General features: G+C 46.8%; 2 protein-coding genes across 2 annotated transcripts; both read left to right on the top strand.

Annotated features, from left to right (window-relative positions):
• Positions 1-5,468: 5,468 nt before the first annotated feature.
• Positions 5,469-15,505, top strand: LOC118080981 (uncharacterized). Its single transcript, XM_088663553.1, has 3 exons — positions 5,469-5,605; positions 10,451-10,556; positions 12,237-15,505. The coding sequence occupies exons 2-3, from the start codon at positions 10,523-10,525 to the stop codon at positions 14,210-14,212; spliced, it is 2,010 nt and encodes a 669-aa protein (XP_088519679.1). The 5' UTR covers positions 5,469-5,605; positions 10,451-10,522; the 3' UTR covers positions 14,213-15,505.
• Positions 15,506-17,303: 1,798 nt separating this feature from the next.
• Positions 17,304-26,324, top strand: LOC118080983 (uncharacterized). The gene is made up of 6 exons (XM_088663574.1): positions 17,304-17,413; positions 18,449-18,519; positions 20,334-20,407; positions 20,820-20,946; positions 22,452-22,565; positions 24,669-26,324. The coding sequence occupies exons 2-6, from the start codon at positions 18,456-18,458 to the stop codon at positions 26,057-26,059; spliced, it is 1,770 nt and encodes a 589-aa protein (XP_088519700.1). The 5' UTR covers positions 17,304-17,413; positions 18,449-18,455; the 3' UTR covers positions 26,060-26,324.
• Positions 26,325-27,793: the final 1,469 nt, after the last annotated feature.

Here is a 27,793-nt window from a genome sequence, read left to right as displayed (position 1 = left end):
ATGAGGAGGGAACGGAGAGCAGCTGTCCGCAGAAACGCCGCGTCCAAGCAAGTCCAGCCGATTGCATCTCCGCCGAGCGCTGGGTTCGAATCCCGAGCGCCGCAAACACTCTTGCGGTTGCGTAATCATGCGAAGAAGAAAGGAAAGGGGCGGGGAAAACCTGTGCATAATTTAAAATTCAAAGCAACTTTCTTCACAGATACGAAACGCCAACCACGAAGGGACTCGAACTCTCAATGCAGGGTTTTTTCAACTATCTGAGCTACCTCCAGATATATTTTTTACTTTGCTTATAGGGTGGCTGGCTGCACCTCAAAGCACTGCACTTTGTTAAGGCCTTCTGGGAATTTTAGCTCCTGGGGGCGGGGGACACTAAAGTTCCCAGAATTTTGGGAGGGAAACTACACATGTTGAGTTTTAGTGCTCACAGCCTTAATGGTGTTTTGCTGCAGCACAGGACAGATGTTGTGTCCCTCCAGATGTTGCAGGACTCCAGCTGCCACCAGCCCCAGCCAGAACGACCAATCATAAGAGATGCTGGGAGTTGTAGTTCAACACGGCCACAGGTTCCCCATTCCTGCTATAGCATAAAACACAATTACCCCTCTGGAATTCTCCCCACCCCAATATCCCTCACATACTTTCCCCCGCATGTTTCTCCCTCGCTTGCCCTCACCTCCTTGCTTTAGCACAACCTCCGTCAACCTGGTGCTCTCCAGATATTTTGGACTACAATTCCTGTTTGGAGGCAGCTGGAGTCTGAAACATCTGCAGGGCTCCAGATTGGCAAAGACAGCAGCTCCTATGTAGACTCATAGAACTGTAGAGTTTGAAAGGACCCCAAGGGCCATCTAGCCCAACCCCCCGCAATCTCCAGTTTGAAGATGGCTACCATATCTCTGCTCAGTCTGCTCTTCCCCAGGCTAAACATACCCAGCTCCTTCAAGCGCTCTTTATAAGGCTGGGTTTCCAGACCCTTGATCATTTTGGTTGCCCTCCTCTGCACATGTTCCAGCTTAACATCCTTCTGAAATTGTGGTGCCCAGATTCCCAGTGTGACTTCACAAGCAAACACTTCCCCCAAGGAACTCTGGGAATTGTAGCTCTCAGTTTTAACCACTGTTCATATTTTATTGAACCATTTTTAGGGTTGCCATATGTCCCAGTAGTGATGTATGGAAGTGAGAGCTGAACCATCAAGAAGGCTGATCGCCGAAGAATTGATGCTTTTGAATTATGGTGCTGGAGGAGACTCTTGAGAGTCCCATGGACTGCAAGAAGATCAAACCTATCCATTCTGAAGGAAATCAGCCCTGAGTGCTCACTGGAAGGACAGATCCTGAAGCTTGAGGCTCCAATACTCTGGCCACCTCATGAGAAGAGAAGACTCCCTGGAAAAGACCCTGATGTTGGGAAAGATGGAGGGCACAAGGAGAAGGGGACGATAGAGGACGAGATGGTTGGACAGTGTTCTCGAAGCTACGGAATGGTGGAAACTGTAGCACAGAGATCTGGAGGTTCAATTATTATTATTATTATTATTATTATTATTATTTTATTATTATTATTATTTATACCCCGCCCACTCTGAGCGGCTTCCAACAAAAGATTAAAAATACATTAAGACATCAGTTATTAAAAACTTCCATAAATAGGGCTGCCTTCAGATGTCTTCTTAACATGAGATAGTTGTTCAGTGGTTTTCCACCGCTGGGTCTCTGCCTTTTTAAGGTCAGAGCAAGTGGCTGGGGCAACCCAGTCATCACTGATGATGATGATGATGATGATGATGATAATGATGATGATGATGAAATTCCCCTGAGCAGCAGGGCTTGACTAAGGAGGCGCACATGCCGCAAATCACCCCCACTGTGACTGCCCTATTCAAATTACTGGACAGCAATTATTTCCAAAATTGCATTTCCCCATGCAAATTAGTATTTGGGAATCTGTGCCCTCTATTGTCCTTCTCTTTCCTCCCGGGGGGGTGGGGGCGGCTGGGTGCTGAATTTCCTCTTTGACGATGCACAAATGCGGCCACCTTCCACCCCCCCTCCCCTGAACGCAGCATCACAAAAGGCACGTGTGGGCAAAGTAAGGGCACAAGAGGCTCTTCGGCGGCTGCGAGCGCGCATGCTCGTGCCAGGAGCGTGAGACACGTCCCTGTATCATAATAAGAGCCAGGAAATTTTTCTCTCTCCTCTCTCTCCCTCCCCTCCCCTCTTGATTTGCAGTTTATTCACTCCATCTGGCCTGTCTTCTTCGTCTCGTCTCTGTGACCTCTCCAAAAGGGGACCCGTTTGGCTTGAGCTTCCCGAAATAGCGCCGCAAACACCGCGATGTAAGGTACAGACTCCGCAAGCAAAAGCCCATTTTGCACCCAGCTCTCAGCTGCCTGGGAAACACGGGGGCGCATCAATTGAACAAGCTCCTTTCTGGACGGCGGCAGTAAAACCCTCCCTATAGAGAAATTTGGAAAGGACCAGGACAAAATGTGTATCTTAGGAGCCAGGGGGGGGGGGGAGGCGAGCCGTTCACATTCCTAGGGACTAGCGGCTGGGCTTCAAGTTCATCCCATTTCAGTATCACCTTTTCTTTCTCTTGTCTGGCATTCCTCCCCCCCCACAAACATTGCTTGTTTCCCCAGCTAGATTTGGGGGACAGAGGAAACGAGACCTCTCCAATTCTCCAGCGCAAGGGGTACGATCTCTGACACCTCGAGTTTTAAAACTATTCCTTCCTTATGCTCCTGCACAATGTAGTTCTCCTTTGGGTAGATCCTTTGGTCCCTAAAGGGGAATTGGACTGCATTTCCCATCAGGCCTCTCTCTCTCTCTCTCTCTCTCTCTCTCTCTCTCTCTCTCTCTCTCTCTCTCTCTCTCTCTCTCTCTCTCTCTCTCTCTCTCCCCCCCTCTCTCTCTCTCTCTCTCTCTCTCCAACCCCCCCACCCCGTCCGCTCTGGTGCGGCAGGATTGTTGTAGGAATTTGCAAAGTTCGTTTGTAACTTACCCCATCGTTCTGATTGGAGGAGCCAGAAGTCCCCGCCTCTTTAGGTGTGCAACGTCTATATATTGAAAGTTGTGGTGTCTGAAGGAAGCCCCGAAATCCGAACGAGCACCCAAATTCTCTCTTGTTAGGACAATCAGAGCTTTTTAAGCTGAGATCTTCCCCAGTTTGCATCTGCATGCTGGAATTGCTTTTAATATGTTTTTATTGTTTTATCGTTTGTTTGCCACCCTGGGCTCATCAGGGAGGAAGGGTGGTATACAGTATATACAGGTTTAAATTTGATAAATCGTAGAAGTGGTGGAGTCAGTTGTGTAGGGTAGGGGGTTTCTGCAGTCTTTCACTGCATTAGTACGTAGAGACTAATGGCTGTCTGGTGAACCACAGAGCATCTATCTCCCTGTGCTCCTTGTGGCATCTATGATTCTATTATATACCCAGGAAGGACAGGAAAAGACTGAATCATAGAACTGTAGAGATGGAAGGGCCCCATCACCCAGGCCTAGCTAGGTGGGTAAAAAAAGGAAACACAACCTTGTATAAGGCAGGCTTCCTATCTTCCAGCTGATTTTTAAATAATGAGGCACAGAGATTAAGTTTCCTTTGAATCTCCTCCCCCAAACGATGCTTCATTTTGCATTATGGTGAGAGCAGCCCAGACTCCTGGACTTCAATAAATCATGAAAAGTCTCAGTGGGAGGTTCTCAGATGTGCACAAACCATTGGGCCATTACCATATATTGGAGGAAAAACAGCTTTTTAAGAGTGTTCTCGAAGCTACGAACATGAGTTTGACCAAACTGCGGGAGGCAGTGCAAGACAGGAGTGCCTGGCGTGCTATGGTCCATGGGGTAACGAAGAGTCGGACACGACTAAACGACTAAACAACAACAACTACTGCTTGATATTTTAAATAAAAAATTCCTTCCAGTAGCACCTTAGAGACCAACTAAGTTTGTCATAGGTATGAGCTTTCATGTACGTGCACACTCCTTCAGATGATATTTTAAGTACAGTAAGCCTGCAATTTACGTTACGTTTCAGGGATCGGGCTTGGGGATTTCAAGCACATAAAACAGGGTCCAATCTTCTGGGTCAGGAAAAGCAAGGGCAAAAAGCTAAGTCCTTGCAATATATCCCAAATAACTGTTAATTATTTAACTCTATAAGTTTGCATGCATTTGATTACACCACACCATAACCTGCTTCACAAATTATGGCTTCCTGTAAACTAGAAAGCGTGGTGTTCATTTTTTAGTGAAGTGAGGTAGGAAATTTTAACAGAATCATAGAATTGTAGACTTGGAAGGGACCTCGAGAGTCATCTTAGTCCTTATTATAGTTGTTGGATGAGCACTTTTAGCGTGTGTTTTTTTTAATTGCATTTTTCCTGTGTAAATTTTTTTTTTAATCAATGCTCAATTTGTTCTGTATTTTGTAGATCTGTGAGTCACTTTGAGCCATCTTGTGGAAAGTGATCAATAAATATTATTAATAATAATAATAATAATAATAATAATAATAAAATGAGCTAAGGGAATGCTTCTGAGATCTTTTCACACTAGGGAATGTACAGGTCATGTTTGTGTTTCCCATATGTATCTGGCTGGCCCCTGTGGAACAGAACACAGGACTGGGACTCTCCTTGTGCAATGGTGCAGCTGTCCCCTATTCTTTGCTCCTACAATCTGGTAATTCGGAGATATACTGTCACCAGCCCTGGAGGCTCCATTTGGCGTCTTCTAGTAGCACTGAGCCTCTTGGGCTTGCTGATCAGAAGGTCGGCGGTTCGAATCCCCATGACAGGGTGAGCTCCCGTTGCTCGGTCCCAGGTCCTGCCAACCTAGCAGTTCGAAAACACCAAAGTACAAGTAGATAAATAGGTACTGCTCCGGCGGGAAGGTAAACAGTGTTTCTGTGCGCTGCTCTGGTTTCGGTGTTCTGTTGCGCCAGAAGCGGCTTAGTCATGCTGGCCAAGTGACCCGGAAAAACTGTCTGTGGACAAACGCCAGCTCCCCTGGGCCTGTAAAGCGAGATGAGCGCCGCAACCCCAGAGTCGTCTACAACTGGACTTAACTGTCAGGGGTCCTTTACCTTTACCTTTAATAGCTGCTGACAGACCTGGCCTCCAGCCTTTCAAACATTTCCTGGTCGCGTTGATAAGGCAATGCCTCCTTTCTCGTTCTGAACTTGGCTGAGAGTCTGCTGCAGTTTTGCGCATCAGCTTCGATTTCTCACCCGCAACACCATCTGCTCCTGTTAGGCTGCCGTCCTAGATGCAGACAAGGGTTGCGCTGGTCGGTTGAGAAGGCGGTGGGTTGTTGGGGGAGAAGTCTTTGGGGCCGCCACAAATCACGCTTCTTGGCTGTTGGATCGATGACCAGATGGTCCCCAACTCCTGCCTTGGGACCGAGGAGAGGGGAGGAGTTTGCCCTCCGGAATCCTTTCTGCTCAGTCTGGCAGGGTTGAGCAGAGCAAAGAGACAACAGATCCCCGGGAGGGAAAAGAAACCCCTCGATTCCCGAACTTATTTTGCATCCAGAGGCGCTCTCTCTCCAAGACGCAGCGAGTGGATCTGGGCTGGATCAGTACTTTAGATGTGGGTGAGAAAGAAAGAAAGAAAGACGAAGGAAGAGGAGGAGTTTGTTTTGTTTTGCCGTGGGAACAGAGGGTGCCAGCATGGAGTAAGGCAGCGAGAAGGGACTTGGGGAGGTGGGCAGGGAAATGGGAGAGCGGGGGCCTCGGCCTTCCTATTCCCAGCGACTCCATTGCGCCCGAGACAGGACGCTCTTTCCGGCGCTGGGCAGGGTCTCCAAAGAGACCACGTGCAACCCAGCAAGCGGGGCGCGTTTAGGGTGATGCTGCCTCGCTCTCTGCCTTTCTTTGGCTGCGAACCCATTTAAAGCACACACACCCCAAGAATCCTGAGAGGTGTCCCTCACAAAGCTACAGTTCCCAGCATCTCGGTCAACTACAGCTTCCAGGGTTCTTTTGTTTGTTTGGTGGGTGGCATGCGCTTTAAACGGACAGTCTTTGTGGGTCAAGGCGGAAGAGGGCAGCGGATGGATGGATAGCTGGGCGGTCCTTGTTGGGAATGTTTGGACCTGCATTGGGGGAGGGGCTTTTGAAATAGGAGAGATGATCTCGAAGTGGGATGTGAGCTGTTTGTTGTTTTTGTTTAATAATGGGGAGACCTCCGTACGCCTTACATGGGGTCACTAAATTCTACAGGAGAGTCTCCACTGGAAGTTCTTAAAATATCAGAAGCAACTGGGAGCAGGGTTCCCACTGTGACTGCTTCTGTTTTTGGGGAACACCCCTGTCTGAAGATGACAGGTGCCAACTATTTGTAGCTTCTGGAAACAATCGGAGACATTTTTGTCTCAACAAGCTTTCGCAGCTAGATATAGATATATATGGTCTCTGCCTTGGGTGCTTATTTGTCTTCTTTTTAAACCTATTTTAGGTTGCTTTAATTAAATGCTTGTAAATTGCCTTAATATTTATGCAAAAGGCAATTCATGCAGTAATAAAAAATGTATTTTATTAACTGAGGTGATATAGGCATCCCATAACATAAGCTCACGAACCAAATCCAGCTATTAAAATACTATGTACTGTATAAAATGCTGAAGGGTATTACAGACTAAAGGCACAATTAAAATACAGATTTATATATTTTTTGATGCTAAGTCAGGGGTGGGAAAGCTATAGCCGTTGGCACATTTTTGACTAATGCTCACCATCCCTCACCATTGACGGGGCTTATTTCAATAAATGAACTCATAGCCCATGGTGACTGCAGCTTGTACTGTATTTAGCTCTGTGGCTGTTGTTTTCCTTAGTTGGGTTTTATCTGATCTTGGGGATTTGAGTTGCACCATGCCAATACTGGTCATTGATGGAAATAAAGAGAGTGATTGATTGCACTATGCCTGCAGTTTAAGCATTATCTTGTAAGCAAATAAGGTGGTGGCCAGCTAAAATGCCCCACAGCAAAAGGATTTCTGCTTGTACAAGGGGATTCCCCCCTCATTCTTCACCCTCCCCAAATTTGCTCTGGAGGGTTGGGGGGGAACCCCTTAACAGGTTTAAGGAGGAGGGGAGGGGAGTCCTGTTGCACAAGCAAAACCCCTTGTGCTGACAGGCTTACTTAGCGCTAAGTCTCATACAACCCATGGCAAACGCATTCTCCAAATGTGGATCCTTATGTAGCCAAAACAGCAGCATCCACACTCAAGGGGGAGGTTTTCGGCCAACTTGGGTGAACACCAAGGTTTTCAGAAGCACAAAAGAAATTTTACGAGGCGGGAACTTGGAGAGAGGGACTTGCTGGGATCTAAGAACTGAGTCATTTTTTTCTGCCCAGTATTTCATGGACAGAGTTTGCTACTAAAATAACGGGAGGGAGAATCACTCCTTGAGTTTGTAGTTCTCAAATTAATGCCCTTAAATTATGTCATGAAAGGAACACAGGAAGCTGCCTCAAGAGAAGATAGTTTGTGCACCCATCTGCATATTGCTTTCGCTGCCAGTGATCATATAGGGTTGTGGGTCACTATGTCTTTCCTTCAAAATATTTTTAGCAGATCACAGACATAATGTCAGTGTTTCTGTTTTAATGTTTTGCTAATTTTTTTATTGTATTTTGATATTGGGTATTGATTTTTTTGCTTGTGCTCATTTGTGTAAACTGCTAGGGGTTTTTGTTGCATTAAGTGTTATATAAGTTATTAAAATGAAATGAAATTAAGGCCCTCCCACAAACACCTCAATGACGACTTGGCGAGTTCCATGGAATGCTGACTGTTGCTGGGAATGGGAATGGCAACTTGGCTAGAACCTTGAACAGGAGCACTCCACATTGCCAAATTGTTGCTTTTTACTTTGATAATCTCATTTGTCTCCAGCCATAGTAGATTTTCCAAAGATACAAAAATACATAGAGCTCAGATGTGATCCTGAACCATTTTCATTAGATTCCTATGAACGTGTTAGCCCCATGGCTGCTTGCTTTCTGCACTGCACATTTTGCACCTGGCTTTTCACTACTCGTCACCAAGTGAAGATGCCTGGGTGCCAGGATGGCACCTGACATCTCCACCATCTAGGGATCCTTGGATCTGAGCTGTTTTCACACACTAATACCCCCACCCTGTAGAATTCTATCAGTTATATTTTATCTGCACAAGCAGAATGGATTTCTGGAACCAAATTGCTTTTTCTGTGCAGCCTTAGCAAGAGCAGACACCAATAAGAAAAAAAGGTCGGAATAGGCCAATATATATGTGGACTGTCCCTGGATCAAGAGGCTTTTCTTTCTTTTTTTAAATAATTTTTATTGGTTTTACAAGATAAACATAAGAGACACAAATCATATTCGTTCCACCCTCTTCCACACACCCCCACGAGTCCCCTCCTGCCACGAGATGGTCCCGGGCCGGGCGGATAGTTGAAGGTGGTCCATTTTTATACTTGGGGTTTATCCCCCTCCCCCCCTTCCCTCCCCCAGAGTCCTCTTCTGCCACCAGTGGGCTCCGGGTTACGAGACAAGACAGAGAAGAGTATCCACCCCACTATCTATCCATACATCTCTACTAGGAAAAAAGAAAAAAAGCCCCCCCATCCCTCCCTCTCTTGCCCTGAAAAAAATCCCCACCCCCCCACAAAAAAGAGAAAAATGAAAAGAAAAGAAAAGAAAAAAGATATATATATATATATATATATATATATATATATATATATATATATTCGTTCTTCATTCACATTTTTTATATTGGCTTCCCCTACCTCCCCCCTTCCAGATTTGCATTTTAAGATCTCAATAAAGCAGTTTTCTATTCATAATCCCTATTCTATTTCCCAACTTCCCACTCTTATTTTTTGCTTATTGTCCATTTTTCCCCCGAATTCTCTTTTAATATTATTTCATCCCCCCACCCCACCCCCAGGACCCATCCTGCCACGATGGGTCCCTGGGGGCAAGGGAGGTTCCGAAACAATTCTTTTTCGAATTGCGCTCCCTCCCCCCCACCCCACCCCAGTGACCCCCCCTGCCACCAGGAGTCCCCCGAAGGCCAGGGAGAAATGGGGGGGCGAAGAGCCCAACCGACCCTTCTAATATTCACCCCTCAACAATTATTTTCCTAATATTCTTGATTGATTATTTCTCCTAACTTCCCATAAAATTAACCGTCTTTTCATCCGTTGCCACAATTTCTTCCAGGTACCTCCGTACCTCTAATTTCTTTTTATCTTCCCAATTTTTGATTTTTCCATTTACTCTCAATTGTGTTTTTTTTCCTCCCCCCTCCCCGTCCCAGCCAGTCCCTTCCATTCCAGCAAGGTCCGAAGTCCACAATCCAGTTTTCCCATCCTTTTATCCGTCCTGGTAACAAAGAAAATCTTTCCTACTTCATCCCACCCCCTTTCTGAAATGTTTTACCACCCGAACAGCTCTATTCCCCTGGATTTCTCCCTTTCTTTGGACACTTGTTACTTTGTAAATGTTCTGGGATCCAAAAAAGTTCTGGTTTTTCCCCAATGTAGGAACTCTAAACCCAAACCAATCTTGTTGGACATTTTCCTGCTTTCCCTCCTGGTAGCGTTTTTCTTGTTTTGAGTTCTCAACGACCTTTAGTTCAGTTTCCTTGATATCTTCCTCTGGCTTTTCCGACTTAACTCTACTGTCCTCAGACTGTAAAAAGTCACTGTCGTTCAGATCATTGGCATCAATGTCTTCTTCTAATGTTGAATTGTTGGTGATGTTGTCCTCCGCTTGTTCTCCTTCTCGCTGTTGTAATATATCATGGCACACTCTCAATTCCCAGAGCAGTTCCAAAACTTTCTGTTGAAATCCAGGTGCATAAACTTTTGTTGACATTTCTAAACCGTTCAAGGTCAACACTTGCCTGGGAAAACGGAAGTGGTTGCTACATGTTCCTCCGTCGACATTTGACACAAACTGGCTGCATTGTTTCTTCTTAAACCGTTACAGTCACCTCTAAAAGCTTTTTAAAACAGTGTAACTCCACAAAGTCCATTCAGTCTTTTCCTTTTTATTCCTTCTTCCCAATCCCTTTAGCTCACTGGTCTGTCAGGACCGCCGCAAGAGGCTTTTCTAAGTTCTCAAAGCTGAAGAGCCCTAGGTCAAGGTTGTCATCTGAACTAGCCAGACGTTTAACTGGGAATCAATCACAATCCATCCGTCATTTGGAAAATAAGACTTTAGCGCCGTCTTGCCCCAAAATGGCAACTAGACATTCCGTTTTGGCGACTGCAACCTTGGTTTCAGGAGCCATTTGGCGCCTAGCTTATATATGAGTTTCTAACCCTGTGTAAGCGTGCTTGGTGTGAGCTAGGCTGGAGTTTAGCCCTACAAGCATATCTGGTTGAAAATCAGGCGTTGCACAAAGCCTCACTGGACAGTAATGTTGTCTTTCAGGTGCCAGTGAATTTCGCCAGCGATCAAGGGACACTGCTGGATCCAGATCAAAGAATCCTGCACAACAGCATCATGCCGGAGAGTGCTGGGAATGTGGCCTTTCTGGGTAAAGAGCCCTTCATCCTTTCTCAGTAGATATCTGGGTCGTCTTAGATGTATAATTGCTTCTGTTTGCAACATTCAGTGGTGTGTGTGTTGACGCTTAGGGCAGCCAATATGGCACTGCCAGCAAACAAGAAGGAGCTGTCGGCAGGCTCAGGGGACCCCCCCCCAAGACTTGCAGAGAAAAAGGCACTGGGGGTAGGTAAACTGAGGAGGGGACCCCAAAACAACCCAATGAGAATGCTTATCGTTTTGAGGTGGGGATGGGGACATCTCAGGAGTGGGCGGGACCAGAGGCAATGTTGGACACAGCAATAGATGTAAAATTTGCCTTTGTGCCATAGGCACAAAGTCCCACATCCCACCCTTGTCTTCTAGCCAGGCAGGCAAGAGGCATTATCAGAGTTTAAGGACACAAAATGCTTGATGAGTGTTTGAAGGGAGGGGAAGTTGCTGGAGAGGGTCCTGAGGGCCAGATAGAAAGGCTTGGAGGGCCACATCTGATCTCCGGAGGCCCAGGGTTCCCCATCCCCGCGATACATCTTGTCTTCTGTAATCATAGGAACACAGGTGTCAAAAGTCACCTTTCTAGATTTATTTTATATTTTCATAACGATGTTCCAGCCTTGTTCTCTCATAAGAGAGTATAAAACTGGTTAGGTACTTGGTCAATGTGCAGCTACAATGTGGTCCAAAGCACCTGTGTTATCAGAGAAGTATCCATGGGGCATTTCATGCCTCTTACTTAGAACCCAGCGCATGAAATGTACCTTGTGGTAGTAGCTAGCATTCCTTGGAAAGCAAGCCAGGACAGTTTATGAACAGAAGGTGCTAAACAACCTCGCTAGGAGTTGCCTGGGTGACTCAGAAAGGGATCTGTGCCATCCTATGTGTATTTACTTGGATGTAACTCCCACTGAGTTTACTGAGGCTTACTCTCACCGTAGTTTGGGGTGTGTGTGATTGCAGCCTTATTGCGGCATGAGATTTCGTAAGCCACAGCTGTATTCTCCCAACTCATTTCTGTCGTCCTTTTACAGTAATTCAATTTTTATTGGCTTCCTACTACAAAAGCAATTATAAAACATTTGCGAAACATTGTGCTATCTTTAAGCAAAGTGCAATTTTTTAAAAAAGAGAATAACCGGATCTCGGGAAGGTATAATATAAATGGTGTATTTTTGTCAGCACATAATAATAGCATAGACAGGTTGGACCAGGCAAATAGTTTTAAGTTTTTTGCCAATAGCTGAGATACATTTGTTTACTTTTGGAGACATTCCACTAGTTATAAACCATTCAGTCACTCCCCCCCCCCCAATCTCCTGACTAATTTCTGGACACTGAGGTCCAGCTCCGGGGGCTTTCTGGCAGTTCCCTCCCTGCGAGAAGTGAAGCTACAGGGAACCAGACAGAGGGCCTTCTTGGTGGTGGCACCCTCCCAGTGGAACACCCTCCTAGCAGATGTCAAGGAAATAAGCAACTCTCAGACTTTTTGAAGACATCTGACTTAGGGAAGTTTTTAATGTTTGATGTTTTATTGTGTGTTTTTAGTATTCTGTTGGGAGCCGCCCAGAGTGGCTGGGGAAACCCAGTCAGGTGGGTGGGGTATAAATATTATTATTTATTTATTTTATTAGTAATTAATTAGCATCAGGTCATGATTATCTGTTTCTTCTAACAGGTGATGGGCAGGACATGCAGATGCAAAGTTCTGAGCAAGAAAAACAAACAGGGTCATCACCGGGATTAGCAGGAGAAGCAGTTTCCCAGTGCCTTGAGAGAAGAGAGACTGTGCTAAATCATCACAGGGCTGAGAAGGAGCTGGACCACCACCTATCAAAGAGAAGGGCTAGCGCCATTCCTAATGGGGGTGGCTCCCAGGATCTTTGCAAAGGCCCAGCACGAAAGCGAATCCGCAAAACTCAGGGCCCAAGGACGTGCAATGAGTGTGGGAAGACCTTCGCTCAGGCCTCGAACCTTCTGGCACATAAAAGAATCCACACAGGCGAGAAGCCATATAAATGTGTGCACTGCGGGAAAAGCTTCACCGAACGGTCCAATCGTAACAGGCATCAGAGGACCCATTCCGGAGAGAAACCGTATCAGTGTGTCGACTGCGGGAAAAGTTTTAGCTTCCGATCGGACCTTATTAGACACGGGATTACCCATACAGGAGAGAGACCATATAAATGTTCGGACTGTGGGAAAAGCTTCAGTCACGCCTCCACTCTGATTAGACATGAGAATATCCATACAGGAGAAAAGCCCTATTCCTGTACAGACTGTGGGAAAAGCTTCACGCAGAGTTCATCCCTTCTAGCACATAAGAGGCTCCATACAGGAGAGACGCCTTTCCTGTGCCCCATTTGCGGGGAGAGCTTTAACTGGAAGTCGCACCTTGTCACACATAAGAGAACCCACACAGGGGAGAGACCCTACAAGTGCGCAAAGTGTGGGAAAAGCTTCATCGAGAAGTCGAAACTGAATCGACACCAGAGAACCCACCTGGAAAAAGAACTTTACGAATGCGCAGAGTGTGGGAGGATTTTTAGCATCCGGTCCAACCTCCTTCGGCACGAGACCGCCCACAGAGGAGAGAAATCGTTTACGTGCTTCAGCTGTGGGAAAAGCTTCAACCAGTCGTCAAAGCTGATGAGGCACGAGAGGATCCACACAGGAGAGAAACCCTACTCCTGCGCCGACTGTGGGAAAAGTTTTAGCCAGACCTCCGAGCTCCTCCGACACGAGAGAATCCACACGGGGGAGAAGCCATATAAATGCGCCATCTGTGGGAAGTGCTTCAACCGGAGGTCACACCTGAACACCCATATGGCAACCCACATCGGAGGCCGACCTTACAAATGGCCAGACAGCAGAGCGAGCTATGAAAACGGTTCCCTCCTTGCTGGAACCGTGAATCCGCCCGAGCAGTTCTTTGCAGAGAACCAGCCCTACAAAGGCTTAGAGGGTGAGAAGGACTACGGTCGTGGCTCCCTCCTCATTGCAGGCATGAATTCGCACGGGCAAGCACATCTAGGGGGCCAGCTGTATGAATGGCCAAACACGGAGACCAGCTACAGTCATTGCTCCCTTCTCATGACTAGCGTCAATCCACAAGAAGGAATCCATGTGCAGGAACAGACCCACAGATGCGTGGACAATGACACGAGCTGCAGCCGTGGTAGCCCGTTTTATCTAACCGGCGCAAATGCCCACGAGGGGATCGTTGCGGGAGGTACAGCATACAAATGTCGAAGTGGCAACGATGAAAGCCACAAGGGTCCCTCCCTCCTTACAACGGACGTGGGCAACCGGAGAGAAGAGAAGGTGTTTAAGTGTTCCGAGTGCGGGAAGTGCTTTAACTGGAGATCGCACTTTGTTAGGCACAAGAGGATCCATACAGGAGAAAAACCGTACTGCTGTCCGGACTGTGGGAAAAGCTTCAATCGGAGGTCGCACCTTGTCAGGCATGGGAGGACTCACGCAGGACTGAGGCCGTACGCTCAGGCTGAGGAGGAAACTTTGGTTCAGAATCTGGTCATCTCGAACCCAAGTGAATCTGTGCCCGAGGGAAACTGTATAGACACACAGCCTTCTCACACTGTATTACAGACCGGCGAAGTCATGCAGGAGACAAACCTTATGAATATTCTGTGACATACCTTATGGCACAGTAAAGAACCCAGATGGGGAGGGAACCTATGGCGGGGAACTTCCCATTGTGCATCATTTCTTGCTAGACACACGATACACGCACAGGGGAAACTATGGCTTAATGTACACCAAGGGTGGAAGAGATGGTTAAGGTGTTCTTAGACTGCTAGTACCTAAGTTGCCCATGAGAGGACCATATGATTGTTTGAGCATCTGGCTATGTGATTGACTCCAGCTTCCCAGCACATGCACACCCTATGCAAATGTGGCACTATACTCCACAAGCATGTGTGATCTTTGCGTATAGGGTTATTGCCAATGCGACTCCTGCTCAGAGTAGACCTAGTGGAATTAAGACACCTAAGATAGGACTGTCCATTAGTTTCAATAGGTCTGTGTCAAGTAGGACTGGCATTGATTACAACCCATAATAATATACCTCCTGTGTTAAAAGCCTTTCTGTGTACCAAGCGGATAATGTGTGAACTGACCTGTGCAGTTCAGGGATAGAGAATCTGCAGCCTTCTGAATGTTCAGTTATATTCACAAACATTCTTATAAATCAGGGGTCAGCAAACTTTTTCAGCAGGGGGCCGGTCCACTATCCCTCAGACCTTGTGGGGGGCCAGACTATTTTTTTGGGGGGGGGGAATGAACAAATTCCTATGCCCCACAAATAACCCAGAGGTGCATTTTAAATAAAAGGACACATTCTACTCATGTAAAAACACCAGGCAAGCCTCACAAATAACCTAGAGATGCATTTTAAATTAAAGGACACATTCTACTCATGTAAAAACATGCTGATTCTTGGACTGTCCGCAGGACCCCTGTTATAAATCATTTCACTTTTATTTACATAAATCCCTTTGCATTAGGCACATTCACACACACATTACATTGAATCACTAACAGGACAGTTGCTAAACTGTTTCTCCCCACCACCACCTCAGACAGGTAAGTATATTGTGAAATGAGGAATAATGGGTATGGAAGATGGTATTTTTATGCACATTTTCCTCTATTATTATTATTATTGCAATATTCCTGCTCGCTCTGCCAAGGACATCAAGACGCTGCTTGTAATTCGCTTCTTTTGTAGTGTTATGATTTTCTGCATTCCTTTCTAAACCTGCCTCTAGAATTATATTGAAATATATTGTCTTCCAAGAAAGCAATTCTTTCACCACACAAGTCTGGACTCTGTGGGTTGATTTGTAATACAGGGTACTAAAGAGGGGTTTGGTTTTTTTCCCCTCCTGACAATTTTTATTAAACTTGTTTTAGATGAATATTTTAGATTTGTCCTGTGTATTTCTACAAAAGCATTACTTTTATATATCACCATAAATTTATCAAAGCGCTTCACATTCAAGTAGGTCAGGACCAGTAGTTAGCATACCTATAAACATGTACACAGTGAAACCTCTCTCCTTTCAACTACTTTTTTTTTAAGAACACTACAATGTTTTTGTACATTCCCTGCTTTTGTCTTCACAGCTGCCCTGAGAGGTAGGCCACATTTAGAGGACATGACTGGCTTGAGGTTGAATCCTCAACCTGAAGTACTGTTTTGGGGGGATGGGGTGGTGGGCAGGTGTGGAGGACTCCCTGGTCCTGAATGGAGTAACTGTGCCCCAAAAGGACCAGGTGTGCAGCCTGGGAGTCAATTTGGACTCCCAGCTGTCCATGGAGGTGCAGGTCAATTCTGTGTCCAGGGCAGCTGTCTACCAGCTCCATCTGGTACGCAGGCTGAGACCCTACCTGCCCGCAGACTGTCTCACAAGAATGGTGCATGCTCTAGTTCTCTTCCGCTTGGACTGCTTCAATGTGCTCTACGTGGGGCTACCTTTGAAGGTGACCAGGAAACTACAACTAGACTGGTGAATGGGAGTGGCCACTGAGGCCATATAACACCGGTCCTACATTGGCTCCAAGTACGTTTCCGAGGACAATTCAAAGTGTTGTTGCTGTCCTTTAAACCCTAAACGGCCTCGGCCTAGTATACCTGAAGGAGCATCTCCACCCCCATCGTTCAGCCCAGACACTGAGGTCCAGCTCCGAGGGCCTTCTGGTGGTTCCCTCACTGCAAGAAGTGAAGTTACAGGGCCTTCTCGATAGTGGCACCCACCCTGTGGAACGCCCTCCTATCAGATGTCAAAGAAATAAGCAACTATGGGACTTTTAGAAGACATCTGTTTAGGGAAGTTTTTAATGTTTGATGTTCTATTGTGTTTTTAATATTCTGTCGGGAGCTGCACAGAATGGCTGGGGAAACCCAGCCAGAAGGGCGGGGTATAAACAATAAATTATTACAATGCTACTGGAAGGATTTTTTTTTAATTTTAGTTTTTATTACAATATTATTATTATTTTAAGAGCAGCCAGCAAACTTTGTGGCAGAGCAACGATTTGAACCAGGGCTCACCCCAATACCCCGTCTGCTCTATATTATTATTATTATTATTATTAAGGATTTTCTTGGTTTACAGAAATATGTGCAATGTCTCTCCTGACATTTTTTCAGATCAGTTTCATTTGTTGAGACATTGTGAAGGAAAGGTGGAAAAGAGGTAGATGGGAGAAAGGTGGGTGGGGGTGAGTTCGGGTGACGGTGTTTCTATTTTACTGAATATATGTGGGGGGGGACCCTTCTGCTCTATTTGAAGTTGGAACTGGGTAATGTAGAACAGATGCTACTCCTGTTTCTCCTCCGTATTCAAAAGTGAGTTCATAAGGGGCATGGTGACCCACCACAGAGCCCATATATCCCCTTTAACCAAGCAGCTACGGCAGGTACTCAAGCCCTGCCCGCGCCTGCATTTGTCGCCGGGGACAACTTTTAACCAGCGAGTAAAGCTCGGCCACGACAATCGATCACGCACACACGTGACATGTGCACACACACGTGCCCGCATCTCCGCATCTTCCCCACCCTTGCAAATTTTAGCCCTCCTCGCCCACGTTATGGAGTCAGTAGAGGCTCCAGGTAAATCTGTTTCTAAGTGAGGGCAAGAGAAGGGGGCGTGAGAGGGGCGGGGAAAGGCTTCGGTTGCTGCTACTGAGCATGCGCACACTCCCTTTGAGCATGCTCAGTGGAATTTGGTCTTCCCGCGCGCGCCTGGGGGACTTGCTTCCTCAGCCTCGCGGTTCGCTCTCCTTTTCTTCGGGGCTGCTTCTCGGTGGGCAGAGAGGCGTCTGCAGGTATAGGAAAGGGGCATGGGGGCTGCTGAGGCTTGCTGGTTTTTGCTAGGGAGCCAATTCCTTGCTTGGATTGGGCCTCAGAGACATTCCTGTCTGTCTTTCTATGCAAACTTTCCCCCTTTTTAGGGAAAGTGCGGGGGGGGGGGCTATTTTCTGTGTTCCTTCCATCGTCTCCTCCCTCTTTGCATTTCTTGTTGCTCTTGTTCCAGAGAAAATATGTGGCTGTTCCAGTGAAATGTTCCAGTGAAAATATCTGCATCCATAACTGATTGAATTAGTTACTTGGCAGAGTTTGCTACCCTGAAACTTAATTGGGGATATTAAAAAGGTAAAGGGACCCCTGACCATTAGGTCCAGTCGTGACCGACTCTGGGGTTGCGCGCTAATCTCACATTATTGGCCGAGGGAGCCGGTGTATAGCTTCCAGGTCATGTGGCCAGCATGACAAAGCCGCTTCTGGCAAACCAGAGCAGCACATGGAAACGCCGTTTACCTTCCCGCTGTAGCGGTTCCTATTTATCTACTTGCATTTTGACGTGCTTTCGAACTGCTAGGTTGGCAGGAGCTGGGACCAAGCAACGGGAGCTCACCCCGTCACAGCCTTAATATCCTTGTGTCTGGCTCCCGCTCAGGGATGGCTGTGGACAGGATTCTTGGATTGCGGGGGTGAGGTGGACTAGAGGACCCTATGGGTCCCCTTTCCAGCTCTAGAATTCTATGGTTCTCTAAGGGCTCCGTTTGTTCATAGGAGTCTGCTCTAGAATGCCATGCCATAACCCTATATCTTCCACCCACTCAAATTACGGTATATTTAGATTGTAAGGAGTTAGGGCAGGGTTCTCCAGGAGTTTCTGGAGATGATGAGACCTCCTGGTGTTCAGAGGTGGGTGAAGGTCTGCTTTAAGGCTTTGCAATACTGTATAAAAGGGAGAGAGAAGGAGGGGGAGGGGGAGGGTGGGTTTAAGGGGCCCAGCCATAAGAGAGGAAAAAAGGAGGATCACAACGTTTTCTGAATTAACTTTCTTCCTCTCACAGGAGGTGCATGGTTCCCAGAGTCTTCCGCTGCATTGGCTTGACAAAGAATGGCCGCGGTGGAGACAAACCAGGTGCGAGAATTGTTTGAGATAGCTGACGATGACTGTCATAGCAAGACGGAAAGTGGAAATAGCACTTATCTTGGGGCCCCTCCAGAAATCCTTTTTATTGTGTGTACATGATGGTGGTGGTGATGATTTATTAAATTTGTTAGTTGCTTTGACTTGCCCAGGGCAACCCAAAGCGACTTACGATCAAATAAACAAAACAAACAACATACCCCACCAAGCGAGCATTAGCAGCATGCTGGGTAGCAATAATGCTCAAGACTTAGCTGTTTTCCTTAGTTTTTTTTCTCTGTTTATTTTTTAATCACATCTTCAGATCCCATCTCTTCCAGCTCCTCAGCTTTAATAGAAACTGCTTTCCCCCATAACAGACAGGTAACCCCTCCAGCTGACAAGTTAGCTCCCAACTGCTATTGCTGCGCAGGCTTGCAGCATTGGTCAGAACAAGGCCTTAGACTCCCGTCGCAGAACATTTTCCCAACTCAAAAACAAACTCCTATCTATATCTATGCCTGCATCTCTCACACAGAGAGCATTTCTTCAAAGAGCTCATAGGCCATCCTCTTAACTCCTGTCCTATCATGATTCTCTTTGATTTAGTTTGATTTAGATTAATTTATTTATTGCATTTATATACCATCTTTAATGCCAAGGAGCTCAAGGGAGCGTCCATGGTTCTCCTCCCCTCTGTTTTATCCTCACAACTTCTGGGGTTGGTCATTCGTTTGTCAGAAAGCTCTCTGAGAGAGTTTCTGTTATCTGAATGTGAAGTAGCTTCCGGAAGCTGGCAGAAAAGCCTGGATTGTTTATGCATGTGCAAGGTGATTGACTGGTCATCTTGCGCATGTGCAGCTTCTGGAGCAGCAGCTGTGAGAACTCCAATCATTCTTCATCTCTTCTGCTGTGACTAAGTTGTACCACTGAGAGGGGCTCAGCAGCCATTATGGACTAATGCAGTGGTTTTCAACCAGCGTGCCGTGGCACCCTGGCGTGCCTTGAATGATGGTCAGGAGTGCCGCTGGCAACACTGGCCTCTGTCCCTCTTTTCCTTCCCTTCCTCCTCTGATGCCCTCTTGCATCCCTGCCTCCCAAATGCTTCCACAGCTGCACAGCAGCCCTGGCTACAAGCTCCACAGGTGAACGGTGCCTCTGGGGCTGCTGGTTGCCAGGAGCTGAGGCCACCTTGGAGTAAGCAAGCAGGCAGGCAAGGGAGCCCAGCCAGCCAGTCCACCAGCCCTTGCTGTTGGGAATGGGCAGACAAGTGGGAGGCTGGGGAGGGAGGCTGCCACAAGGCCTGCCTGGGAGCTGAGTGCCCGGTGCTGAAGGGGACCCTTTCCACCATGCAGGTGTGGCAATACCCACTGCTGCCTCCCAAGGTAAGGTGCTGGCTTCATATTCACCTTTGGCCTGTCTCTGTTGGGCCACTAAAGCTGGGAGCATCCTCTTCCCAGGCCCCTGTGGGGCAGTGTGAGGAGGCACCTCTCTTTGGGGCAGGGGGGCAGATCAGAGACCAGGAGCAGTAGCAGCGGCTGCCCAGAGGACTCCCAAGGAGAAGGTAGAGGAGGCTGAGGAAATACCCCACAAGGGGTGACGGACTGGGCTCCTGAGCCTCACAGGGGTGCCGCAGAAAGAATGTAGTCGGTCAAGGAAGCCGTGGACTCAAAAGGGTTGAAAACCTTTGGACTAATGGTATATATTGCAACCATTAAGCTCATTACGGGCAAGACAAGTAAACGCCTCGGAAACTCTTGTGCTTGAGTCATTTGTTACTCCATCCGGGTGATTCTGCTTGCTGACGCTGCTGCATTTTTTTGCAGTGCTGGAAGTGCTGCTCGGTGATGGATTTATGGTGGTTTCAAATGCCACAAATATCTGGCAACAACCTTATGAGGTAGGTTAGGCTGAGAGACAAGTGACTGACTGAGGTCACCCAGTGAGCTTCATGGCTGAGTGGGGATTCGAACACTGGTCTCCCTGGTCCTAGTTCAGTGTTCTAACCATGATGTCACACTGGCTCTCAGATCAGTTGCGTGGAGCCTTTGGCCTCCTAAAGCAGGCATCCCCAAACTTCGGCCCTCCAGATGTTTTGGACTACAATTCCCATCATCCCTGACCACTTGTCCTCTTAGCTAGGGATCATGGGAGTTGTAGGCCAAAACATCTGGAGGGCCGCACTTTGGGGATGCCTGTTCTAAAGGTTGCTGAACTGGTGATGAAACTACAGAAAATCCATTGCAAATCTCCCAGCTTTTAAGCGTGGCCCCAGGCTGGCAGTTGCTTCAAAAGTTTCCTTCTTCTTTTAGGAGCCTGTAGCATTTGAGGATGTGGCTGTGTATTTCACAAAAGCAGAGTGGGCTCTGCTGGACTCAACGCAAAGAGCCACCTACAGGGACGTCATGCTGAAGAGCTATGAGAATGTGGCTTCCGTGGGTGAGCATCCCTTATGTGAAACAATAGACCTGGCCACAGAGACATGCCCTCCCTTTCTGCTTAAGAATAACAACAACCCTTGAGGCTGGTGAGGAGGGCAGGTGTTTCAGTGCTACCATTGGGTTATTGCAATGTGCTCTACAGGGCATTTGAAAAACATCTGGAGACTATAGCTGGTCCAGGATACTTGACCCTTGCCTTGCAACAGCTGGCGAGGGTGGGCTGGTTGGATCTCAGGGGTTATAAAATGCCTCTTTGCAGCAATAGGTGAACCCATGCGCACATTAGGAGGCAGACGTGTGACTACGCTTGCAAATGGTGTGTTTGTGCAGTGGGGGTTACCCATGATCTGTGGAGGTCTCCGTAATGGAGCTATAGGGTTGAACCCAGCTTGGGCCTGATGCTTTAAACATTAACATCATCATCCATAGTAATAATTATTACATTTATTTCCTGCCTTTCCCACCAAAGGATCCCAGAATGGCAGGCACAAAAACCATAAGAAATGTGAACGTCTAAACATAATTCCAATACAGATGCAGATTGGAAAATATATCTACAGTCGTACCTTGGATCCCAAACGCCTTGCAAGTCGAACATTTTGGCTTCCAAACGTCGCAAACCTGGAAATGAGTGTTTCGGTTTGCAAACGTTCTTTGGAACCCGGGTGTCGGACGGGGTTCCACGGCTTCTTATTGGCTGCAGGAGCTTCCTGCAGCCAATTGGAAGCTGCGCTTTGGTTTCCAAAAGTTTTGGAAGTTGAACAGACTTCCAGAACGGATTCCATTTGACTTACTGAAAATGCTTGTTGGAAGAGGAAGTTCTTCAGTAGGGTGCCATTTAATGGGAGGGAATTTCAAAGGATAATAATAATAATATAATATTTGTACCCTCCCCATCTGACTGTATTGCCTCAGCCACTCTGGGTGGCTTCCAACAGAAACATAATTATCAAACATTAAAACCTCCTGATACTGGGCTGCCTTCAGATGTCTTCTAAAAGTTGTATGAACACTTACCTCCTTGACATCTGACGAGAGGGCGTTCCACAGGGCGAGTGCCACTACCGAGAAGGCCCTCTGCTTGGTTCCCTGTAACTTCACTTCTCGCAGTGGGGGAACCACCAGAAGGCCCTTGGAGCTGGACCTCCGCGTCTGGGCTGAACATTGGGCAAGTGCCACCACACTAAAGGTCCAATTCCTATATCTTATCTCCTGATAAGATGGTATCTGCAGTCAGTCCTCGATCATTTTAAAGTGGTTTGAACTCACCTTGGGACCTTGTGGTGAAGGCTAAGAACTTCGCATCTGAAGAAGTGTGCATGCACACGAAAGCTCATACCTATGACAAACTTAGTTGGTCCCTAAGGGGCTACTGGGTAGAATTTTTTTATTTTTATTTTGGCTAAGAACTCTAACTAACAATAGGAGTTCTTTTTTCCGGTAACATACCAATTCCCCCCACCCCCACCCCACACTCTCGTGTTTTCTTCCTCTCATGAGCAGCATTTCAACCTTCGAAACCAGACCTGATCTCCGCCCTGGAGCGAGGGGAAGTGCTGTGGGGACCTGATCAGCAGGAACACAAGGAGCATGAGATCCCACCAGGCAGAAGCTCAGGTGAGCCATTTCGAAACGGAGGCTGGCAAGGAGCCATTCAGAGTTGCGCCAATCGCAATGCCACGCTAGATCTTTATGCAAGCCTGCAGGTTGTTTTGTGTTCATTTTGCACAACATGCCCCTCACGGGGAGGGACAGAATGCTAAAAGTCCAGTGCTCCTGTTTGTCATTGAAACTCTACTCAATACTGATCCAGAGCAGATTCCAGCATATAGTTAGCAGAGTAAAAACTTAAACTCATTGCAGGATTCCCCAAAAATAGACCAGAGGCAATTGTATTTCATCCAGCAGAGCCTTAGCTGCCAAGTATACTGTTGTTGTTTTTTTTGCAGGAAACCCCCGGATTTTAATTCGTTTCCCACTGTTCTCCTGAATGGAGAAAAATCCCGCAAATCCCGCGGGTTTCCTACCTGCCGGGAGCCTCCATTTTGGGTGCCGCTCTTCCCATGTGTGGGCACCGGAAATAGGGCAGAGTGGCACCAGAAGTCACTTCTACGCATGCCCGGCAGCCATCTTGGTGGTGGCTGCAAGGCAGCGGCCGTCACCAAGATGGCCGCCGGGCATGTGTAGAAGCGACTTCTGGTGCCGCTCTGCCCTACTTCCCGTGCCCACACATGGGAAGAGTGGTCCGGAAGTTGCTTCTACGCAACTTCCGGTGCCGCGTCCCTCATTTTTCAGCGGGAGACTTGGCAGGTATGAGCAGAGCTTTACTGCTACTGAAGGCAAATGAGCATAATGGTCACAAATCCAATACATTCAGGACTGGCACTGTCCCTAAGAAATCCAGTTGCAGCAGACTTAAACTTGCAATAACTTCTAACAACCGTAACACTAAGCATACTATGTACCGAACACCACACCAGAAGGAAAAGAGATAGAAAGAGAAAATGAAACCCAGGCTCCTTCTGGCCTTACTATTATAGTCAGCATGACCTTGACAGAAGAGATAACAGAACCAGTTTAGGCCAGCTGTACTCAGCCTCTCTGAAGGAATAACCCAAACATCAGGAACCTTCTGCTTGTTTCTTTCACACAGAGAAGCTTCCAGAATTAACTATAATAGGAAAGATCTCTACAGATCAGATCAATACTTTCTGCTCTAAGAAATGCAAACTGACACTTTTAGCATTCTGGCTGTAGCTGGAATAGATTTTGGTCAGGGGCCCTACATGCTGCTGTTTCTAAATACTGTTTAGAAACTTCTGTTTCTATAATAATAATAGTTATTATTTTAACACACTTGGTTTGGGGCCCCCCAAATGTGGCCTGGCAGCATCGGGTGCTGCAACAGTGGGGAAGCAAATCAGGTCTGGAGATAATTAGTGTCTTGGAAGGAAAGGCAAGGAAAGGAAAAGGTACCCCTGACCGTTGGGTCTAGTTGCGGACGACGACTCTGGGGTTGTGGCGCTCATCTTGCTCTATAGGCTGAGGGAGCCAGTGTTTGTCCACAGACAGCTTCCGGGTCATGTGGCCAGAATGACTAAGCCGCTTCTGGCGAACCAGAGCAGTGCACGGAAACGCCGTTTACCTTCCCTCCAGAGCAGTACCTATTTATTTACTTGTACTTTGACGTGCTTTCAAACTGCTAGGTGGGCAGGAGCTGGGACCAAGCAGCTAGAGCTCGCCCCGTTGCGGGGATTCGAACTGCTGACCTTCCAATCAGCAAGCCCTAGGCTCTGTGGTTTAGACCACAGCCCCACCCGTGTGTATAATAATAATAATAATAATAATAATAATAATAATAATAGTTATTATTTTAACACAACAGTTATTATTTTAACAAATCAGGTCTGGAGATAATAGGTCCCTTGGAAAGAAGATTGCTGCAAATTCCCATGTAAAAACAGGGCATTTGGGCTGTGTATACCACCTCTACCCTCATAGCATCTTCACAACAACCCTGTGATGTAGGCAGGGATGTCAGAAGGGTTTGGCCCGCAGTTTGCCCCCTTTCTGCTTTCCCCACACCATGCATAAATCATAGGTTAGCTGTGAGTAGCCCACGGTTCCCAGGAAGCTTCCTTGACTTTTTCCTGCTCCTTCTCTAGTGTTCGTAGCTCCTTTCAGAATACACATTGACAGTTTTCTGTCTCCTTCCAACAGGAGATGAGCAGGTGAGTGTGAATACAAAGAAACCTGTTCAGCCGGAAAGTTTCACCCTGGGGAATCCAGACGAGGTGCAGTTGCAAAGGGCTGAAGAGAGCCAGAGAAATGGGAAGAGCTCTCGCACCTGGCATGGAGCAGAGTGGCCTCGGAGAAAGCGTCTTGGGAATCGAAGGGCCAAAGCCATTCCAGCTCGGAAGAGCAAAGAGCAAACACAAATTAAGAGCAGACCAAAGAGAAACTCCCCTTCTAAAGCCCCGAACAGAAAACCGTCGGAAAAGTGCTCTGTCTGTGGAAAAACCTTTTGTAATAACACTTACCTTGTTATACATCAGCGGACCCACACAGGAGAAAAGCCATATACGTGCTCGGACTGTGGGAGAATGTTCAGTTCGCCGTCAAACCTTCACTCACACGAGAGAATCCACACAGGAGAGAGGCCACACTCGTGTGCAGATTGTGGGAAAAGTTTCATGCAGAACCGAAACCTTCAGCTACACAGACGCGTCCACACCAGAGAGAAGCCACACGGTTGTTCCTACTGTGGGAAGAAGTTCCAGAGCAAAGCGCATGTTGCTAGACATGAATACATCCACAAAGAAGAGAAGCCGTTCCAATGCTCAGAGTGTGGGAAAGGATTCAGAGCGAAAGAGCACCTTAAAGTTCACAAGAGGACACACACAGGAGAGAAACCCTACAAATGCTTGGACTGCGGCAGGAGCTTCAATTGTTTGCCTAACTATAACAGGCACAAGAAAACGCACAGAGGAGAGAAACTGCATAATTGCTCAGATTGCGGGAAAAGCTTCAGATTTAGTTCAGATCTTAAATCACACAGGAGAATCCACACTGGTGAGAAACCTTATCAGTGCTCATTCTGTAGGAAAACCTTTCGGTGCAGTTCGAGCCGCGTAAATCATGAGAGAACCCACGGAGGAAAAAAACAGTATCAGTGCCCCGAATGCGGCAAACGTTTAAGTCAGAAATCGTGCCTTGTTAAGCATTTGAGAATGCATAAGAATAAATGCTCAGACTGTGGGAGAATGTTCAGCAAAAGTTCAGCCCTTCAACATCATCAGAGAAAAAAACATTCAGGTGAGAATCCGTTCACATGTTTGCGCTGTGGGAAGAGCTTTGACCGCAGGTCATCGCTGATAATTCATGAGAGGATTCACACAGGGGAGAGACCTTACGTTTGCTTAGAGTGTGGGAAAGCCTTTATACAGAAAGGTAAACTTTTGCGACACGAGCGAATGCACACAGGAGAGAAACCATATGAATGCCCCCACTGTGAGAAGAACTTCAGCGAGAGAGGGAACCTTGTTCAACATGTGAGAATCCACACGAGGAAGAAACCCTACAAAAGTTCCCGCAAGATCACACCTCATTGAGCACGAGAGATCCCATCCAGGAGGGACTTCCCATGACTGGCCATCTTTCACGCCGCCTTAAATGTTCAAGAACAAGTGTAAATAAGTTTTGATGGCTGTATTCATGGAAAACCGATTGGTATCATTTTTGTAAAATATGCAGGTATATAAGATATGTAAAATGAACCATGGAAAGAGAAGAAGGGGAGATGTTGGTATCTTAAGTATGTAAAATGTTTATTTGAGATTGTAGAACACAAACTTTAATTAAAAAACCAATAAGAGAGTTTAACCCTTTCTCTCCTGTAGGGCTGCCATATGTCTGGATTTTCCTGGACATGGTGGCAGGGGGATTTCCGAAAGGGGGTGCTATGTCCAAGGTTTGATGGCTCATAACAACTGATTGTCTTTCTCAACACTCGTGCTCATTGGCTACATTCAAATGAAGGAAAGCTACTGTGTATCAACCTAGGCAAATTGTGTTTCCTTTTTCTGGTAATTTGGCTATAACTTTTGATAAAGGTAAAGGACCCCTGACCGTTAAGTCCAGTCGCGGATGACTCTTGAGTTGAGGCGCTCATCTCTCTTTACAGGCCAAGGGAGGCAGTGTTTGTCCGCAGACAGTTTTTCCGGGTCATGTGGCCAACATGACTAAGCCGCTTCTGGCGCAACGGAACACCGAAACCAGAGCAGCGCACAGAAACTCCGTTTACCTTCCCGCTGGAGCGGTACCTACCCTGTTTCTCATATTTTAAGACATACCCATAAAATAAGCCATAGCAGGATTTTTAAGCATTCAAGGAATAGAAGCCATACCCCGAAAATAAGACATAGTGATAGGCGCAGCAGCAATGCCGGCCGCGGCAGGAGGAGGAGGAAAAAATAAGTCATCCCTTGAAAATAAGCCATAGTGTGTTTTTTTGAGGAAAAAATAAATATAAGACATGTCTTATAATATGAGAAACACGGTATTTATCTCCTTGCACTTTGACGTGCTTTCGAACTGCTAGGTTGGCAGGAGCTGGGACCAAGCAACGGGAGCTCACTCCGTCGCGGGGATTCAAACTGCCGACCTTCTGATTGGCAAGCCGAAAAGGCTCAGTGGTTTAGACCACAGCGCCACCCATGTCCCTTTTGATAGACTACAGATCATTGAACAAACTTTGTTGTATTACATATCTTCATTAAATTATTTTTTCATTGATATACAATTTTATGGCATTACCCCCCCAAAAAGTGGTGTTACGAGCAATCAAACCTCAGAAATACACTTTCCCCAAAAAGTTTCCACAATTTTGAGTACTAGTGTATGTATGTGATTCTTTTCCCCATTTTATCTTCACAGCAACAATTTGAGGTAGGTTAAGGCTGGGTTTGCTCAAAGTCACCCACTGAGCTTCATGGCTGGGGGGGCTAGACCCGTGGCTTGCCAATGTTTAGGCCAACACTCAAAACAAAATGCTGGAGAGATTTTTTTAAAGCTCTGGTTTAGAAACCAGCAGATCATTCATAGAAATCAGCAGATCATTTATTCAGTCAAATCATTCATAGAAAAATGGGGAAACTTTGCCATGTTTTGGTGTAATAAGACACAGGGCCCTCCCTTTCTTTTCGTGTGTGTGTGTGTGTGTGTGTGTGTACACACAGACAAACTCCCAATTCCCATCAGTCCCCAGTCAGCATAAATGGCCTGGGATGATGGGAGTTGCAGTCTAGCAACAAATGGAGGGCCGCAATATACACCGAGTTATGAGG

The sequence above is a fragment of the Zootoca vivipara genome, chromosome 2 (genome assembly GCF_965207765.1).
Source record: "Zootoca vivipara chromosome 2, rZooViv2.hap1.1, whole genome shotgun sequence".
Classification (NCBI taxonomy): domain Eukaryota; kingdom Metazoa; phylum Chordata; class Lepidosauria; order Squamata; family Lacertidae; genus Zootoca; species Zootoca vivipara.
The sequence above is the reverse complement of the archived record's forward strand: the minus strand, read 5'-3'. Positions and strand labels throughout refer to the sequence as shown.

Coding starts and splice junctions, on each gene's coding strand:
- LOC118080981 (XM_088663553.1), top strand. CDS start 10,523: ATGCCGGAGAGTGCTGGGAATGTGGCCTTTCTGG. Junction 10,557..12,236: donor TGGGAATGTGGCCTTTCTGG/GTAAAGAGCCCT, acceptor TTCTTCTAACAG/GTGATGGGCAGGACATGCAG.
- LOC118080983 (XM_088663574.1), top strand. CDS start 18,456: ATGGTTCCCAGAGTCTTCCGCTGCATTGGCTTGACAAAGAATGGCCGC. Junction 20,408..20,819: donor TCTGGCAACAACCTTATGAG/GTAGGTTAGGCT, acceptor TTCTTCTTTTAG/GAGCCTGTAGCATTTGAGGA. Junction 20,947..22,451: donor TGAGAATGTGGCTTCCGTGG/GTGAGCATCCCT, acceptor TCTCATGAGCAG/CATTTCAACCTTCGAAACCA.